At 42.6% G+C, this 20,067-nt stretch overlaps 1 protein-coding gene across 6 annotated transcripts in view; it reads left to right on the top strand.

Annotated features, from left to right (window-relative positions):
• EBF2 (EBF transcription factor 2) overlaps positions 1-19,026 on the top strand; it is a 194,509-nt gene extending 175,483 nt beyond the window's left edge. For 3 of the 6 annotated variants that reach the window (XM_047091527.1, XM_047091525.1, XM_047091524.1), the window contains 6 exons: positions 1,884-1,972; positions 3,225-3,290; positions 3,374-3,551; positions 5,206-5,391; positions 14,126-14,293; positions 18,995-19,026. In XM_047091527.1, coding sequence (XP_046947483.1) covers positions 1,884-1,972; positions 3,225-3,290; positions 3,374-3,551; positions 5,206-5,391; positions 14,126-14,293; positions 18,995-19,026 — 719 coding nt within the window. The remainder of the gene's footprint in view (positions 1-1,883; positions 1,973-3,224; positions 3,291-3,373; positions 3,552-5,205; positions 5,392-14,125; positions 14,294-18,994) is intronic. The other 3 variants (XM_047091529.1, XM_047091528.1, XM_047091526.1) reach the window with 2 other exon arrangements.
• Positions 19,027-20,067: the final 1,041 nt, after the last annotated feature.

The following is a 20,067-nucleotide window of genomic DNA, read 5'->3' as shown; positions in this document are numbered from 1 at the left end:
ATATGTATATGCAAATACCACACGCATTGCATGTGTGTGTGTGTGTGTGTGTGTGTGTGTGTGTGTGCGCGCGTACTTATCATGGAATTGGGATGATCTTTTTACATATAATACCTGAGGACAAACTGGGATATGATATTATAGCATGGGGACATTCAGAGTGTTAAAAATATTTATACATAAAGTGTTTTTACAAGTAAAAAAAAAAAAGAAAAAGACTAATCCCCAATTGAAAGGACTATGGAAGGAATCAATAAGCAGTTCATAAAAGAAAAAAATTAAAATGATCAGCAAGTATAAGAAAAAGCTCTTCAGTTTCACTGATGAATAACGAAATAGACATTAAAGTGACCACATGCACCGCTGGAGGGAATACAAATTTGTACAGTCTTCTGAGAAGAGTTCGGCAGGATGTGTGGAAGGCCTTAAACGTAAATCATAGTTTTGGTCCAGTAATTCTAATTCTTGGAATTATCCAATTGAAATCATTAAACCTATACACAGCGGATAATTATGGCTCTGATTTTTATAATAGTGAGAAATTAAGGATCACGTTAAATGGCAAACGTTAGGAAGCCATTTAAATAAATTATAGGCCATGACATGGAAAAATATGCAGGAATTTTAAATAATGTTATAAAAGAATATTGAATAAGCTGGGGAAAAGTTTGATATGTTGCTAAATTGATAAAAAGTAGGTTATGTAACAGTGTGAATAATTTTAAGTATGCGTGCGTGTTTAGATCTGTAGGGATATGAGCAAAAATGCTAACCCAGCTCATCTCTAAAATGGTGAGATTATGGATGATTGTATTTTTATTTCCGCATTTAAATTTTTTGAATAATTCTTTTGAACCAAAGGTGTTGCTTTGATATTTAGAATAATAGCAACAAATATTCATAAAACATATGTGCAAAAAGGAAGATTAAAAAAGGAAGTACACCCTCCTGTGTTTACTGCTGCCTAATGGGAGTGCAGGTGATTATTTTTTTATTCTTTGCATCTTTTTTCTTTACTTTGATCATGCATTAATTTTGAAACTACAAAATTTAAACAACAGACTTATAAGAACTCAAAGAAGACAAGAAGAAGGAGAAAGGATAAGGGAATCCACTCCAAAAATTCTTTAGCATGGTAGAAATGGGGAGATGTGTCATTCATTCACTCTGTCCCTCACTCATTTTACAAATTGCTGATGCCAAGTGCCTACTATGTGCCGGGCACTGTCTTCAACAATGAGAACACAGTGGCAAAGCAAAGCATGTGTCCTGATTCTATGGAACTTTCAGCATATGGTGGAGCCTGACAGTATACGAATGTACGTGTAGCAAAATGTAATGGGAAATTCTGAAAGTGTATTGCATAAGAACAGGGCTTTGAGAGAATAAATTCACAGAAGGTTTGTATATGTATGAATGGAAATATTTAGGAGAATAAGAAAAACTGATAATTAGGAGAATTAATAGATGATAAAGGTATACTTGGGAAACAGAAGAGGGGGGAAGAGAAAAAGCATGTAAGGGTAGTTCATTGTCTTCGTAGAAAATTGGGAGATGGTCGATTGTGTAATATTTCTGGTTATTTGAGAGTGAGCGGAGAATGATAAGTTGTATACACTTAAGGCAGAATGGTAAGTAAATGTAATAATCCCGAAATTCTGAAATATCGTTTGAATGCAAAGACACTAAACTACTGTGAATTCCAAACTTGCAAATGTGAATTAACCAATGTCGACAGCAAAAAATTCCTTAACGAATTGTATCCATTATGTATCGATTCTCAGATAATACCAGAACCTTTCTCTTTGCGGGTGGAAGACTTACTGAGAAGTTCTGCTTTATGACCATGAAACATACTCAAAAAGAGGACTTTTATTTTTCAGCATTAAATGAACCCACCATAGACTACGGTTTCCAAAGACTGCAGAAAGTCATTCCAAGGCATCCTGGGGACCCAGAGAGATTAGCTAAGGTAAAAAAAAATGCTTTGGAAGTTGACAGGTGAAAACCTTATTATAGGATTTCAGCAAACTTAGATGAATCCAGAAAATTAATACCTGAGGGAATATGAAATCTGAAAATTTTGTCCTCAAAAACAGATACACTACAAGTATCCAGCTTATAAAACATTGCCAACTTTATGAAAATAAATAATTGTACAATTGCTTAAAAATGTAAGTCCTCCCTTTTTTGTGTTTCAGTCTAATTTTATGTGCCCATAGTTGCAAGGGCACATTAACCCACAATCAGGTATTCATAGAGGCACTACCCTGTATGTGGGTATTTTGTGAAGTGAAAAATGCCTCCATGTAAAATTTCTGTGAAATGAATCACTTTTAAGTGAACTTGCTTATGGACAATTATGTCATGAACTTGGCCCATTATTTTAGCTTTCCGTATTGAAAAGCACATTAATTTATTAGACATTCAATTAAGGATACATTATTAAACTTTAACGTCTCTACTTGCATTTTGAGTACACACGTTATAATATGCTGTGTTCTCTTCTCTGTACTGTGAGTAAAATTCAAGTACCACATTCACTTCTCCATCACACCTTTATTTCTCCTCTTGGAAAAATCCCCAGCCCCACCATTAAATTAGATGATATCTGGAAAGTAGGTTAATAGCAATTTAAGAGGCTGTTCAAAGCAGGAGGTGGAAAAGACAAAATGAGACGAAAGGGATTACTGATTACTAATTCTCTCTGGTTAAAGTGAACAGGGGGAAATATTATTGAAAGAATTCATCTTTATTAGAATAAAATTTTGCAGAAGGCCCTGCCAAGATCATTTCAGTATTACGAACAACTCCTTGGCAAGCAGCTAAACTCAGGCCAGTCAATCATTTGAAGAATTTCTGGTTAATTAGAGTACCAGATCTTATAAATGGAATGGTCTGAAAGTTTTTAATGGCACTTCCCAGACCTTATTAATTTTAACCAGCTCCACCTTGAATCTGGTCGCGTTTTGGTTTTGGTAGTGCAATCATGTATGGAACCGTTTTATCTAGATGGATTCCGTGTAGATACATATTTATAGAGGGATTTATACGTACAGGTATAATTCTGCCTGTCACACCAATTATACAGGACCCCTTAGCCAGTTATTTATATTTCAGGGAGGATGTCTGGACTTTTGATTTTTATGCATAATTTTCCTTTGTGGTTGCCACTGGGGGGGGTTACCTTTGCTCATCCCTTACCCTTTCTTCCCTTTTCCTAGGAAATGCTGTTGAAAAGAGCTGCGGATCTGGTGGAGGCCCTCTATGGCACACCACACAATAACCAGGTTAGACGTTGACCTCTTACACTCGGTTGAGCTTGAGTCTTTGCGCTGAATAAAAACGCTCACCTCAACCTGCCATTCTGTAGGACATCATTTTGAAGCGGGCCGCAGACATCGCGGAAGCCCTGTACAGCGTCCCCAGGAATCCCAGCCAGATCCCAGCTCTCTCCAGCTCTCCGGCTCACGGTGGCATGATGGGCATCAATTCATACGGCAGCCAGCTTGGCGTCAGCATCTCAGAGTCAACACAGGGAAATAATCAAGGTACAGCCTTTCCCGGAGGCAGGCTTCAAGCACCTTCTCCATTTAAAACGTTGGTTCTGCATGAGTGGAGGGAGGTGAAGCTTGATTCATGTACCATCAGAAAAGCGTGTCCCCCCCTTCCCGATCACATATTAGATTATCTCAACATGATAGGTGATGTTTTGTTAGATTTGGGGCTTTTTAGGTCCCGGGTCGAATCCCCTTAACTGAAGATATTTAAGGTTAGGAGGGACTGTTACTTATTTAGAATGGTTTTGGCTTCCTGAAACTAGACTTACAGGTACTCTTTGACTCAAATGTGCACTTCTGCTCTTGGGATCATCAGCTTGAATAGTGAAAGGAGGCTGAGTCATTGCCATTATCGTTTATTTATTATGCCCAACCTCTCTTCCTAGGAGCCAAGGGTGAGTGGCTTGGCTTTATTTGGTGACTTCTATATGTGTATTATCTCATATACAAATACGTAGCAGCACATTTTCTAGTTAACAGTGCTTTCTACACCTGAAGTATATCGTGTAAAGATTTTTGTCACTGAGGTCGATTTTATTAAGGTGCTAAGTTTATCACAAATCATGTTTTAAAAGGAATAAATTTCCTAATCATGTCCCTAACTTTGGGATAGCTTTGTTTCCAATTTCATTCATCCATCGGAAGGCAATGCCTCATTTTCATGCCCAGGCTGCGTTTTTCTTATAGAAGGATGGGTGTGGACATATTATAGCCTTCTTCTTCTTCCTCTCCTTCTTCTTCTTCTTCTTCTTCTTCTTCTTCTTCTTCTTCTTTTTCTTCTCCTCCTTCTCCTCCTCCTCCTCCTTCTCTGACTTGGGTCATTTTTTACATAGCTTTAGAGACTGTTATCCAAAATGGATTATTTCAGGATAGGTTAGGTGATGTCTCCGTGCTGGGGTTTCAGAAGTATGAGAACCCTGCCATCCCTTCCCATCCCTCCCACAGACCTGATCTCCCTGCACTCGATGGCGGATGCTTCCAAGTCTTTGGCCAAAGAATGGCACATTTAGATGAATTTAACAGCAATTTTTAAATGAAGATGTTCCCCACTCCCACCCAGGGCATGGTAACAACCTTGAACTCACGTTCCCAAAGCTATGATCTGCAGAGTCCTGGTGGCCCTTGGGAGGTTATCAGGATCCCTTTTGCCCACCGCTCCCGGGAAAGATACTGTGGTGTGTTAAATTTGGGAAACACTAGGTTAGCGGATGTAAACTGGTTTGCTTATTCTCTAGGCCCCACATACGTGAAAAGACAAGGGATAGCTACGGTACACAACTTGACCCCAGAATGCCTTCCTCAGTGACACCCTGGAGATCTCACAGGACTTGACATGAAGGATGATTTGGGAGCTGTCACTGCACCCAACCGCTAGTCACTACTCCTCGGTCTGAGCCGGAGATGTTGACTGCAAATGGGGACCAAGAGGAAGGAGGGGCTGTCAGGGACATGGCCTGGTTGTAGGATGGGGAAGGGAGAGGAGGATAGAAGGCTGAAGACAAAGTGCAGACATTCCACCCTGCCCAAGGGTGGCTCCGGGGGGGTTTCTGCCATCTGAGGGCCACATGGGCCCACGCCGCCATGTTTGGCCTGTGCTGGCTGCGTGTGCCGGTTCCTTTACCTGGGCTTTCTCCTTGTTGTCCAGGGTACATCCGCAACACAAGCAGCATCTCTCCGCGGGGCTACTCTTCCAGCTCCACCCCCCAGCAGTCTAACTACAGCACCTCCAGTAACAGCATGAACGGCTACAGCAACGTCCCCATGGCCAACCTGGGCGTCCCCGGGTCACCAGGATTTCTAAACGGCTCCCCCACAGGCTCCCCGTATGGAAGTAAGTGCCCCTTCCCTCTGTCCGGCTCTCCCTGTCTCTCTGTCCCTGGGCTTTACTGTTCACCCTTTTGAGGGAGAGTTGCATCCCTACATCTGACTGACTCGTGGAGGAGGAACCCAGTTTCCCGAGGAAATGTCCTTCCTGCCCTCTGCTCTTCGCCGTTGGTTGGACTTTGGTGCACTTGGTTGCTCAAAGCCTTCTGAAGGAAAGACAAAGAGGGAAGATACTTGCTTTTTGCAAAGAAAGGGCAATGCGGCTCATATGGACAGGAGAGGGGAATTGAGATTCCATTTCAGCTACCATTATGCACACTCTCAGTTAGGCACTTTGGGATGTAATGTTTTATTTAATCCTTATAAGAACTTCCTCCTTGTTGTGGGTGAGGAGGTTCAGGCGCACAGCAGTTGACTTATCCGAGATCACACAGCGAGGATAGAGCCGGGCCATCATTTGAACACAGAATTTGTGGTTTGGTTGATTTGTGTATCACACCATGCTCCCATGTTGCTTTGTTACATGGCCCTCTCCTCCTTACGTACCTTCCGAGAGATGGAATTTAGCTGCTCATGAGAGAGTGTTGTGAGACGGATCTCTTAATCCTATTATGGGCTAGCTAGATGTCCTAGGGGGTCGTGAAAACTCTTTTGGGTTGCTTCGCGGGCTAAGAAACCTGAGAGAATATGTGTACTTCAGACCTGCCTGGGGGATACTTCAGGCCAGGGGAGAAGCCGCCATGGAGAGTCTGTGTGAGCGAGTGGAACGTTCTTGAAATTCTGGCTCCAATTGCAAGGCTCTACAGCAAGCCCTCTGTTCACCAGAATGGTTCCCTCAGGCCAGGGACAAGGGCAAGTCAAGGGCAGCACACAGCTCAGCCTGTGACATGCCAAGGATCTGGAGGCTGCCTTTCACAGCCTTGTGGTTCTCTGTGGACACACACCCATGAGTTATTTCTGTGTTATCTGTTCAATTCATTACCTTCAACAGTCTACTCAGTGTGATAAGGACGTTAGTAACCAAGTAGCAGAGAGACTAGAGGTTGGTTCTTCTACTACAACTAAAATCGTACTGCTGTAAAGACATGAGTTCTGTGTCTGTCATGTCCAATGGCCTGGATCAATTAGATCATGGCGGTCTAGATAAACAAACTATCGCTTTCTTGATTTGTTTAGTTCTTTACTTGTTTTTACCTTATCTTCTTCCAAAAATATTTGGGGGGATATTAATAGTGAGATGAATGCTTTGAAAGTATAAAATAATGACCTCCAGAAACTGAGATAAAATTTAAAAATATGGATAGATCATGGCGGTCTAGATAAACAAACTATCGCTTTCTTGATTTGTTTAGTTCTTTACTTGTTTTTACCTTATCGTCTTCCAAAAATATTTCGGGGGGATATTAATAGTGAGATGAGTGCTTTGAAAGTATAAAATAATAACTATAAGAAACTGAGATAAAATTAAAAAATATGGATAGGAAAATTAGACGAATCCAAGGACTAACCTGGATGCTATTCAGTCTTTTCAAGAGAGCCATAAACTTGGTTCGGAGGCTTACAAGATGGGAAAGCAAAGAGAGAAACGTTACTTGTCATAAGATTTTGTGTCCACACATTTCTTGGTGTGGGGCGGCGGGGAGCTCTGAAGAAACCTGATTTTTCTGTTGCTGAGATCTTGGAGAGATATCTCCCATGCATCACTGTGTAGAAGGGACCACATCTCCAATAGCCCCTACAAGCGATACAAAGGCAAGAGAGCCATTGTGTAAAGAATGTCACATAATAATGGTGACAACAAGAGTAATTCACAACTGCATTCCACTTTACAGTCTAAAAAGCATGTTCACATATAGACCCCAGTGGGATCCCCACAACAATTTATGACATGGCTATGATTGTAATTATTATTATCATTTTCCCTTTAAGTTATCAAGGGATATTAAATGACTTACTCAAGGATTTGTAGCCAATAAATCATAAAAATAGGACTAGAAATATGTCACCAGGTTCAGAATACCATGTTCTAAAATTATTCAATACTGTAGGAAATACTTTTTGTATTTATAATACATTATTAGACCAAACAGCATGAAATTACTTTTTTCCCCCAAATAGGTTCATATGTTCAACATACATTTATCAATAAAAATCCATGTATAAAGCTGAACCATATTAATTGTCATTTTTGTAGCTCAAAAATGGTCAATATAATAATATAGTATGTAGTGTGGTGATGAGGGAGAGAGACCAAAAGAAAGACAGGGGTGGATGAGTAGGGATGAGAGAGAGAGATAGAGGCAGGGAGACATATATATATATATATATATTGAGAGAGGAACAGAAAGAGACAGAGACACAGAGAGGGACAGAGAAAGATAGGGATAGAGATAGAGAGTGACAGAGAGAGAAAAGAGGAACAGCTAAATGAATATGCCCACTGGGTAATTGCTTGTTTCTTATTAGCTAATTCATTTGGTCGGGAGCTTCCTTTCCCACTGCAGCAGTGACAACTTCCTTCCACTATACTTTCTTGATCATTCGATCCCACTGCCACAAGAAAAATGATAACACCCAATTCTTCAAATCACCCATTAAAACAAGATGGCTTATACAGACCAGAAAGAGGCACCCTGCCCAACGGGAGTAGGGAAACACGACAGAGAACCTTCTCCTTGCTCCTCCTGGGTCTGTGTGATCTCTCGCACCGTTATTTTCTGAAGGAGGGTCCGAAGCAGTTGCAAACCGAGAATGGATTCCAAGCAGTGCATTCATTACAATAAAATCCCCTACTGCAAAAATACTGAATACCCCATGGAGTTCATTACAATAGCATCTGACCTGTATTTCTAGCCAGCTAAGTCTTAACTTCTCTGGGAAATATAAAAAACAGCCCAGGGGAAACCATTTTGTCAATTCAGTTGCTTGTGTCTGAAAACACCAGTCTATGATTTTTCGTTTTCTTTTTTAAGCGATGCTGATGCAGCCGGGCCCTGCCCCGGAGCAATCACTTGCCAGAGACGTTAAGAAAATAAATAAATAAAAAGCCAAGCCTCTCGGTCAAGTTGATTTGCATGATGTCCATCGCAGAGTATCAAAAACCTGCGTCTTCACTGCTTTCGCTCTCACACTGCTTCAAAAATGGCCGGACAGATGTTTTTTCAATTTCACATACAAACTTCACTTCCTGGCGGTAGCATGTGTGCCAAGTTCCAGCTCAGTGCAGCTTTTTATGGCTGAATTCTAAACCCCTGACAATAGGGGGTTATAATGAAATGCCGACAGACCCCTTAGCGCCAACAAATGCAATGGCTCGATGCAAAGGAGGATATGTGCCCGGTGAGTTCCAGCTGGGCCTATGCAGGCCAATCAATCCTTGTAAGAAGAAAAGTGGTTTTTCCTTAACTCCCCATGTTCACAGAGATTTGGGGGCCAGACGGACTTGCCTTTACTTTGGCCTCTATCCATAGAGAGAGAGTTGTCCAGAGAAATTCTCAGTTGCAAGTGGATGTGATCAGCTTTCCTAAAATGGCGCCCGCTGGTGTCCCCAAAGATGGTCTACTCAACAGGCTTGCGACACTTGTGGGACCACTTCTTCCAAAGCAGGGTAGCCATCGAGCAATTCCAAAGATTGGGGCAGAATCTATATGGGCAGAAATCCAACCCGTGCTCAGGGACTCCTACTTCATTTACATAGTTTTAGCCTGGGCCCTGGGGCTCAATATTTTTATGTTTTCAACAACAGATATCAAGACATTTTCTATGGTAGAGTATTAAATGATTATTATAGGAAATTTAGAACATATGGAAGTAGTTTCAAAAAGAAAGTGTACTCCCACCATAAAAAACCACCTTGTTAACATTTTGACATATTTCTATTGTCTTTTACTCCGGGAAGGAAAAAGAAACCCTGTTACAATAGTAACATTCTCATTATACACAATTTGAAAAGCAAGTATATGTAAAAAGGAAAAGAGAAATGACACGCTTTATTTCCGTGCAGGGACAACCGCCGTTAGCTTTTAAAGGATAACCTTCTAGTCATGGATAGATACATTTTGAAAATTGCAGTGTCTTCTCTGACGCACAACAAATGGAATTCTGCCAGGGGATCAATGAAAGAGGGAGTAAAAGAAAAGTGGCAAAATTATCAAAGTCACAGATTGGAAGCTAGGCTCCATAAAATCTGTCAATGATGCAGACCTGGGTCCTGAGAATGGAGAACAGACAGAAGGAGTGATGTTTGCCTTGCGAAGTTCACTATAATCAATAAGCTTTTCCCGGGATTTTGAAAATTTATCAGTGTCTGCTTTTTTGTAGCAGAAAGGTTAACAGGCAACCTTGTTTACAGGTAGTAAAGCCTTAAATCAAAGAGGAGCATTAACAGCCAGAAAAGCTATTAGGCCTAGTGCTAAGGATTATATAATTTTTAAATTTTTTTTTTCAACGTTTTTTTATTTATTTTTGGGACAGAGAGAGACAGAGCATGAACGGGGGAGGGGCAGAGAGAGAGGGAGACACAGAATCGGAAACAGGCTCCAGGCTCTGAGCCATCAGCCCAGAGCCCGACGCGGGGCTCGAACCCACGGACCGCGAGATCGTGACCTGGCCGAAGTCGGACGCCCAACCGACTGCGCCACCCAGGCGCCCCTGGATTATATAATTTTTAACCAAAAAAAAAAAAAAAAAAAAAAGGAGATTTTCCATTTGTTTCTTTTAACAGCTTTTATTGGTTTCTGCTACATCAAAATTAATGCATGTTCATCATAGAAGATTTTGAAAATATGGAGAAGTTAAAGGAATAAATTTAAGAACATTCATAATCCATCGGCCAGAGATAACATTGTTAAAAGTTTTGATGTATATCGCATCCTTCTAAATTTTTGCTTTGTACGTGTTCTTAGAAAATAAAATTGGGTTGACGCCCCCGGGTTGCTCAGATGGTTGAAGGCCTGACTCTTGATTTGTTAGGGTCTTGATTTGTCAGGTCATGAACCCAGGGTCATGGGATTGAGCTCCGGGCTAAGCGTGGAGCCTGCTTAAGATTCTCTCTCTCCCTCCCTCTCTCTCCCTCTCTCTCTCTCTCTCTCTCTCTCTCTCTCTCTCTTGGGGCTCCTGGGTGGCTCAGTCAGTTAAGCGTCCGACTTCTGCTCAGGTCATGATCTCACGGTTTGTCAATTCAAGCCCGGCGTTGGGCTCTGTGCTGACAGCTCAGAGCTTGGAACCTGGAACCTGCTTCAGATTCTGTCTCCCTCTCTCTCTGCCCTTCCCCGGCTCACACTCTGTCTCCGTATCAAAAATAAACAAACGTTAAAAACAAAATTAAAAGATTCTCTCTCTCTCTCCCTCTCTCCCTCTGCTCCTCTCCCCTGCTCACATGCTCCCTCTCTCTAAAATTAAAAAAAAGTTAATAATTAAAAAAATTAAATTGTGTTTGATGTATATGTTATGATGTAATTTGTCCTATTCACCTGAGTAGGCATATCTTTCAATGTCAGCAAATATTCTTCTCCAACATTAGCTTTAATATTTGCGTAGCATTCTATTTTATAGACTTAATATAGTTTACCCCATTGCTTGGTCATTTCCATTATTTCCCAATTTTTCACAATTATAAAAATGCCCTTGGATCAATTTTTTTTTTTTTTTTTTTTGCAAATTTATGATTATCTCCTTGGGATTAACTTCTCAAAATTAAATTGCTGGGTTAAAAAATGGGCACATTTTAAAATACTTTGATTTTAAATACACATTGCCAAAGTCCCCCCAGAGAGATGAAACCTCCCCTTAGTAAAGGAAGAGTATCTGTTTCCCTGCCCTGTTCCTTTCTCCTTAATCTTTGGCAGTTTGGTAAAGTGGAAAGTAACCTCTCATTACTGTTTTAATTTGCATTCGATTACTAATCAGTTTGAACATGTTTTAGGCCTATGAAAGTCTTTTGGTCATTTTCACTCATGTCTCACTCATGTTTGTGACCTTGCTTTTCCGATCCTTTGCCCATTTTCCTCATTGGGATGTTTTTCTGTTTTCTAATTGATTTATAACAGCCTATTAGCTATTGAGGATAAGAACATATCTAAATAATTATGATAAAGATTTTTCCTAATTTGTCATTTGCCTTTTCTCTGTGTGTTAAGGAAGTTTTGCGTCATGGGGCAAATCTGTTCCGTGATGTTCTGTTTAGGCTTTGAGGTTGAAAGGATTATGTAGATTATATAACCTTCCTAATTTTTCTACTCACGCCTTTATAATTTTGTTTTAGCAAATAACTCATTAATCCACTTACATTACTTTAGTGTTTAACACGAGGAAGCACTTTAAATTTTGTCTCTGGGGGGCTTGTATATTGTTCCCATGCATTTATGTCCCCATTAATTTGAAATGTCGCCTTTATTAAGTTTCAGTTCTCATATATATCCAGGTCTGTTTCTGGCCTCTATTTTCTCCAAGGATTTGTCTGCCTGTTTCTACACTCATATAACACTGACTTCATTGATGTAGATTTTTCGTAAGATTTAATATCTGTTAAGATAAATGCTTTCTTAGTACTTTTGAAGTATTAACAGAACTTTCTGGCTCTTATAGGGTTGTTGTTTTTTTAATAGATAAACATAACAATTGGGTTTGTGGACATAAACAAATTAAAATTCCTCTTGGGATTTTTGTTATAGTTGCATTAAATTTTAAATTAAGTTGGGTATTTAGCATTTCACAAAAATTTCCTAAAAGGTATTTTAATTGGGCATATTATAACTCTGTGCTTATTCAACTCTGCAACAATTGTTCCATGTTACTTAGAGAAGTTTGAGGCGACTCTTTCATGAAGAGGCAGCCACATTTGACCTAATGAATCTACTTTAGCTTGAGATCTGTTGTTTAGAAAAGAGGTATTTGTAAAAGTGAATCAGATGCTGAATATAAATGGAATCAAGGGTGTATATGTGTGCCTAATGTTATAAAAACCCTCCTCTATCATGGTGTAGGAGGAGAGGTGGTGCTTTTGCAGACTCAGAAGTCAAGGCGCCATCTTGGTGCCTGCATGGTTCACATGGAGTGGTGGAGATTGGACTGTGATCAGAATCAGGGCCTCCGGAGTCTCAGCTTTTCTTTGGCCTCTAATTGTGTGCCTTCCCGAAAGGGGAAAGGTCCCCGACTTCATTTTATTGATGTGAAAGCCAATGCTAGAAGAGGAGATTTTGCTTGAGAGTATGAATACAATCCACTCCCAATGGTTAGCCCTGTGTCCTATTCTGTAATAATAGTGAATTAGCCCAATTTTTTCTTCAGTTTAATTTTCAAGTATGATGTGAGATTCTTCCAAGACTTCATCCTCCTTTCCAATTTTTTCTCTTGATTCCTATTACTTGCGGAAAGACAGACATGTACTTAGATGCGTCTTTCTGCGCTTAAATCAGGACTACATAAGGACGAGCAGTTTTTAGATAAAGCTCTTTTTTTGAGGTCTTTGGTTTGTAGTTTGGCTATAAAAGACATCATATTGCAGGGATGCTATATGGTGATTTTATATATGTAATTGTGTGAACATAGCCCAAAGTGTGTCTTCATATGGAGGTAGAAAATATGGAGAGACAAGAAACGGGAATGGAGTCTTACAGAGGACATCAGAACAGTTGACCTTCAATTCACCCTGTACTTGGTCTTTGAACCATAAGTCACATACATGTCCTCACTTTCAAAATTTACTTTGTTGGGTAGCTGGGCCACTGAAGATACGAAGCAAAAGTTAGCACTCCTAGCCTTGACCATTAGGTTTCAGTAATTCCTTCACCACCTCATATGACAGTTCAGAATTCTGGAGACGGTGCTAAAATGAATCCCTGGAACTTGACATTATTCTCCAAGATGCTGTATCTGCCAATTTTACCCTTGTGAACTGGAGATTACCCCTTACTTGAGCTAGTTGAACAGAAAAGATAAAATTATCTTCTTGTATGATGTAACTTGGTGGAGTATCTGACATTAAGAGGTAGGGCATTTCATTGTGGAAATTGCCTTTATTTTTCTTGGAAATTACAACACTTAGCTTTTGGCTTCCTTTAAGTAATTTTAGTGTTAATATTGGTGTTTTTTTCTACACATTACATCAGAGGGGCCTAACTTGCAACTTCATTTCCCAGGGGCTTTGAAAGTAGAGAGAGAGAGAGAGAGAGAGAGAGAGAGGGAGGTAATCTCCTAGATGTTAATAAACGTTTACATTTAATGAGGCAGTGGCCCATAGAGATGGTACTCTCAGAGATGTTAACCCTGTAGATGAAACCTCTGGAGCGCTGAGAATTACCAGGGAAGCGCAGAGCTCCCAGCCAGGACTTCTTTTTAGGGTGAAAAAGAGGTTTCCATTCTTGAGTAGATTTGATGATTTTGCCGATGTTGGTCTTAGTGTTCTCTTGTCAAGCTTCTAGTCGTGAGCAAAGACCTATCATCGTATTACCTCCTGCTGCTGTCTTCCTGACTCCCTGGCAGAAGAGGACTCTGTCTGCTGAGTCTCCTTAGCATCGTGTATGTTCCTCCAGTAGGACTGTGAACCTGTTCATTATTTTGTCTGTGTGTTCCCTCCACTGGGCAAGGTGGGGACGTTGTTGCATTCTACTTTGTTTTGAATCCCCAGAATCTGGGACAATGCCTGGAACCAATGAGTAATGTGTGTTGGTTGTATGTCCTGAAGAAAGGACTTCGTGCCTAGGTTTGTCCCTTCCTAAGAGGATTGTGCCTTTGCTTTCCAGTCATGTCATCAAGTCCTACTGTTGGATCTTCTAGCACGTCCTCCATCCTTCCATTTTCCTCTTCAGTTTTTCCTGCTGTCAAACAGAAGAGTGCCTTTGCCCCTGTCATCAGGCCACAAGGCTCCCCTTCACCTGCCTGCTCCAGTGGCAATGGAAATGGATTCAGAGGTAAGCAAAGGTACCACTTTGGTACCGCCATGATTAGATGGGCCACAGGGCCAGCAGAGTAAGAGCAAACAGCACAGCATCATTCCCCATCTTTAACCATGTACCTACAAAGAGGTGCTTTGGTGTTTTCACCATGGGTCACAGACGGCTTGTACAACTGAGCTTGTACTCCATCTAAGAGCAAGATGGAGGAAAACAGAGAAGTCGGACAGCTCTTCGAGGTCACAGAGTTAACTATGATAGAGCCATATACACCCTCCTGGAGTGTCTGGACTCCCCAGACCCTTGGTTTCCACAGGGCCGTGTCACCGTTTCCCAGAAGGTGCCTCGTTGCCACATCAGATACCGTATGGTGATTGCTGCTTACCTAACTGTCTTGCCGTCTACACTGCATACATATTCCCATGGCACAAATGGACAGGATCCATTGGGAGCAACCAGCCCATTGTGAGAGTTCTGGTTACATGCCAGTCAGATTGATAGCAGGTGCCTGATCTGGGGTGGGGCAGGAAAGAAAGAAAGAAAAAAGACATACACCGTCTAAGAACAAAAATGAATATCGCCCATCCAACCCATTTTTGAGCAATGTCTGAAAATAGAGTATGACATAACATTACACAAATGTGATGAGTGCACGAGAATCTAATCATCTCGCTGTGAATGGGAGCCAGCTGATGGCAAAAGAGCAAATTGGAACCTGCTGAACACCATGGATCCTGACGACCCACATTATTTTTAGGCTCTTTTTCATGTCTTGACATGAAAACATTCACGACTAGCGGCATTGGCTAAAACCGAGCAGGGCAGAGGTTTGGTTAACCCCTTATGGATCAGAGCCTCTGAGCTCAGCAGAACCTCAGATGACCTGTGCCGTCCGCAGGACGGCATCTGCCTAGTAGCTTTATGATTATGCGTAGATTCCTGACCCTCTGGGTCACCTGTGAGGGTTCATCTGCCAGTTGTGGCCGAGCAGAGCTCTGGGAGGCACGGTAGGTTCCTGTCCCATCCTACCATAAGAGACAGTGGTGTCTCCTCAAAGTCCAGTGACTGGACAGACAGACTGTGAAACGGGAACTGGAAGCTCAGCCCTAAGAAGAGGTCCCTGAAAATTCTTTCACTTTCAACGAGACAAGCAGCTGGGAAACATGCCATCCAATGTGTGAGTAGTTGGAAACATCTGTATATTTGAGTGGGACAATATAGATCTGTTTGGTTCTAATCTAGATGCCTGATCCATAGAGAAAGAGGCTCAGCCCGCGGCTCAGTGTCACTACCTGCCTGGTCTCTCCTCAACAACCGGTGGTTTCCATCCCGTCCTTGGGGGATATGCTCAGAACGTTGTCTATGAATGGCCTCATCTCGAGACCGGGAAGTGGATACAGTTGTTGAATATTTGGTGTATCTTTCCCTTCTGCCTGCCGGCGTCGGTGATGATGTCTCCGCTTTCTAAGTGCTGTGATTTTAGTCACGTCCCTTAACCAAGTGGGGGCCACACAGTTCTCGCTGGGGAAATGTAGAGCGAGGGCCCCCCGAAAGGCTAAGAAGGAGTGCAGGTGTAGGAGGAAGTCGGGAGGGATGCAGCCCTTTCCTCCTTGCAGGCAACCCTTGCCAACATTTCCAGCTTCACTTCGAGGAGGAAAAGTACGACTTCACTTCCACTTGCCCTCCCTCCTTTATCTCTCTTGTGCGTGCACTCAGCTGGGCGAGTTGAGCTGGTTGCCTCAGATCTTCTGGGCAGAAGATACTCAGCGATGGGCCCTGCCTGGCTTTTGGCCCTCAGGAATGCCGGGACAGATCTTTCACCGGCTCCCATGACCCGGAATCTACCCCCTGCCTGTGGCTGCTTGCCTAAGTCTAGCTGTGGTGTGACCCGTTCAGAGTTGAGTTGGCCCCAAATGCTGGAAGGGTCTATGCGGTCATAGTGAGGTTTCTCTGCAGGGACAGCAGTCACCAGAAGACCCTCCCTAGGGTCCTCCACCATGTGAGCTTCTGGTCCCCCACAGGTCAGAATAGACTGAGGAGGTGGCTGAGCCACACGTTCCGTGTCGGCAGGAGTGACGATTTTATCAGTTGCGCGTAGGCACAGGCTCTGGGATCTAGTCTCCTTTCTATAGAATCGCTGAAATGTCCCGAGCCTCTTTGGGAACCCTACAGTTCCCTCTAAATTCCTCTGGCAATTTGAGCCTGAAGAAGAAGGAAGACAGTAGGGAGGAGGTGGAGGGGGAGAGCCATGCCTAAATTAGGGGTGCAGACTCCCACTTCTCCTCATTTGGCATCAGGTGACTAGAACTTCAAGGTCCAATGCTACCAGGTGTCCCGCTGATGCCTAGAAGGAGAAAAAAAGCTGGCTTCAAACGAGCTAGCCACAGTCCCCGAGCGAAGGAGTCTTGGGATTGCCGGGGCGATCAGCACGAAGCCGCGTCTCTCTAAAGACAGACGGCGGGAGAGTAAGAGTGTGGTCGGAGGTGCCTGGGTGGTCACAGGCTGGTCCGTAAGATGAGAGGGGCTCAATCATCTGCAGAGGTCACGTGCAACCAGCCGTCTCTGAGGCTTGCCGTTTTTGAGCACCACGTGCAAGACAGTGACCCAAACACTTTACACGGATTACCTTGCCCAAGCCGCACATGTGACCAAAAAGGGAAGGTCGTACCATTCTCACCGTTCTCAGTTAAGTCGTTTTTCCCAAGGCCACACAAGCAAGGTGACCTCAGACGTTTGGATTCCAGAGCCTGTGCTGCGACAGCCCACTGTCTCCCCGGGGACAGGCATAGTGCAGTTCCTCTCTTCACCCTTCGCCCATACCTGCTTTCCACCTGGACCAAAGGGGGATTATTGCTTTCCTGGAAAACGCCAAAGGCAGAAAGAAATTGAACAAAGTGCGGTGAAGCACGCTCCCCTCGCGACAGTGAGCATGCTTACTTTTTCTCCACTTAACGTCTGCTTTCTGTCTGTTGGCGATGGTTTCTATAAGCAAAAAGTCAGGGTCACCGTGTAGCGGAGATCCAGCCCACCCAGTCCCCGAGGTGAGAGTAGGAAGAAGGAAAATATGTGAGATCTGTTGTTCTTCCTGCAGGCAGTGGATCCTCTTCTTTGAGCGGCTCTGCCCTAAGCAGCTTGGGTAACTCCCTGAGGACCCGGAAAAAGGAAGGGGGTGATGAGTTTTAAGTGTAATGGACAAGTTAAAGTTGAAAACGTGAGCCAGAATCCCACTGCCAGAGAGTTATACGTGTAGTGTTCACTCTCCCAGCTTCTACCTCATTTATCAGGCATTTGCAGTGATGAGTATAGATTGTCGAGATAATATTATGCACTATGTGCCTGATTCATTTTCCAGCTCCCTCCAGGAAAAGAAATAAAATAAAATAAAAAACCTCCTACACTCTGGGATAATTACCAGGGTTGCTATGTCTCCAAATCATCAGGGAGTGTCCAGAATTGAACTGCCTTTATTGAAAAGTTACATCGATTCAATATATAGTAATACAGGCAAAAATAATTAAGGCTTTGCTAGCTGTGTAAGACCTTAATCCAGATCTCACAAACATTCAATAAAGGCTGTATGGGCAGGGAAATAGGCGGCTGACAATTTTGCCCGAGCAGACTAGCTGGCACGGAGAGAAGGGGCAGAGGGAGGGGCGGGGGAGGAAGAGGAGGGGAGGAGGGAAGAGGGGTGGTGTTGGGGGAAGCAGGAAGAATCTCGGCCATTTGCTTAGAAGCTTGGTCAGCACCACTCAGCAAAATGCTTCTATGTATCCGGTGAGCTCTAGATGAGACAGAGACAATAAAACTCAAAGGATCAAGTTCTAGATAGGGTTTTCAGGTTTGATGCAAGGAAGCTCCTCTGCTGATTCCCAAGAATGGGTTCATCACCCCAAAGCCAAGGTCAGAGGGTGCATTTTGCCGTGTGACTTTTCCACATTGTGCCGAGGCTACATTGTTTCCCATATCAAGGGGAAGCCTTGAACCCGATGCCCCCAACAGGTATCGTGTGTGTCCTCCTCACTAGATGGAGGAGACCTTGAGCACCACACTTGGCTAGGGGCTGAAGAGTGGAGATCAGGTGACTCCCAGATTAGGAACACAATTAAGTCGTCTATTCCAGGGGATCAGCATTCGTTAGTGAACGAGTATCGCGTATCAGCAGTAAGCACCAAAGGAAGATGAGCTAGTTAGAAAAAAACAAGAAAAAAACTCATCACATTTCAGCTAGAATGGATAGAAACCTAGGATGGATAGAAAACCCTACTGGTCATAAACGACACCCGGTGAGTGACGCTGTAGGCTCAGCACCTGGAGCTTTCTTTCCTGTTCCAACTGATTTGAGACCATACAATCTTCTTTGTAGTCTGATGCTACAAAATGAATGTAACGCAAGGATGTGAGTATTTAGTTTACATGTTTACCTCTGTTCTGTCAGGAATGCAACCCGTTGATACACAACAAGACAAAACATAGCTCCTGGCCTCCCAACAAAACTTCAACAAGCCTTGTGTAGATGTCAGTGATTCCGTAAGGCTTCGGTGCCTCTGACCGGGCTGTCTGCTAGACCAGACCTGGAGGAAATGGTTTCCCGTATCCGTGCACCGTCTCCCCGGATTGTACCAGACTCTGTCAGTCCCAACCCCCCGCCCCTCACTCCGGGTTATAGACACGAGTGTCAACATCTCTGAGTCTCACTTCTGTGCCACTCTTTCCTTGCAGCCATGACTGGACTTGTCGTGCCCCCGATGTAAAGAAGAGGAACTGCTTTCTTATAGCACAAAACTACTTACTCTGATGGACCAATACTGAAGAAAGCACTATGAGCTCTTTGGGGAGAGTTGTGCCCCAGAACGAACATGACGGACAGACTTGGGTGTGCAAGGAGCCGCATCTCACCTGGCCTCCCGCTTCCTGGATAGCTCTCATGGTGGCTACACAAACTGACCCTCTTGGGGACAAGGACAAAAGATGTCATTGACGTAGTCAGTGCTAAGAGCAGAAATGCAATTCTTTGTTATGAACATTATGAGAACCACCTTCCTATGTTTGTAAAATATTTAAGAAAAAAAAATTGGCAAACAATTCATGCTTAATATTTTGGATACTATTTGTTTTTCTTTGTAGGAAAAAAAAAGTTGAAAGTTTCTATTTTCTATGAAGCCTTTCAGATACCAATTTAGTTTATGCAGAAAAAAAAAAAAATTGAACACAACAGGGTACCAGCATGGAAGACATTCTTAAACGAAACCTGAACTGAATGATGAAATGTTGTATGTGTGTTTGCTTATAGTTTAATCTCTTTAAAAAACAAAACAAAACAAAAACAAAAAAAAAACAAAAAAGGGAAAAATTTTAAAATGTTTTACAATTATTTAAATAAATAAACGTGTAACTTATTGTAAGTAGAGGTAGAAATTAAGACCTTTTTGGAAGAGAGAGGAATTTCTCTTCCTGATGTAAAATGAAAATGATGCAAACAAGTAGTAACGAGTTTAAAAGGTGTGTGATTATTCCTGCAGTTACTTACTAGACTTTTATCCCCCCTCCTGCATCCCCTCCCCCACTTTTCCCATCATTTTATTGACCCATGGGCAAGAACGCGTACCTTCCACAGATTCCTACAGAAGAGCCCAAGGCAGAAGCAAAGATTCGGTCCATGCGCGTACACAAATACTCAAAGTCATCCACTCATTCCCAGCTCCGTCCACTTTCTAGTCTACATGTCCCTTTTGGTATTCTCTCTTTGTGAATGTTTGAAAAATTTATATTGGCTTTCAACACTCTCCTCCAAG

The sequence above is a fragment of the Lynx rufus genome, unplaced genomic scaffold, assembly GCF_022079265.1.
Source record: "Lynx rufus isolate CCGP_SWC_20201006 ecotype Redwood Valley unplaced genomic scaffold, mLynRuf1.p SCAF_3, whole genome shotgun sequence".
Taxonomy (NCBI): Eukaryota; Metazoa; Chordata; class Mammalia; order Carnivora; family Felidae; genus Lynx; species Lynx rufus.
Note: the sequence above shows the minus strand (reverse complement) of the source record. Positions and strands in the feature narration are given on the sequence as shown.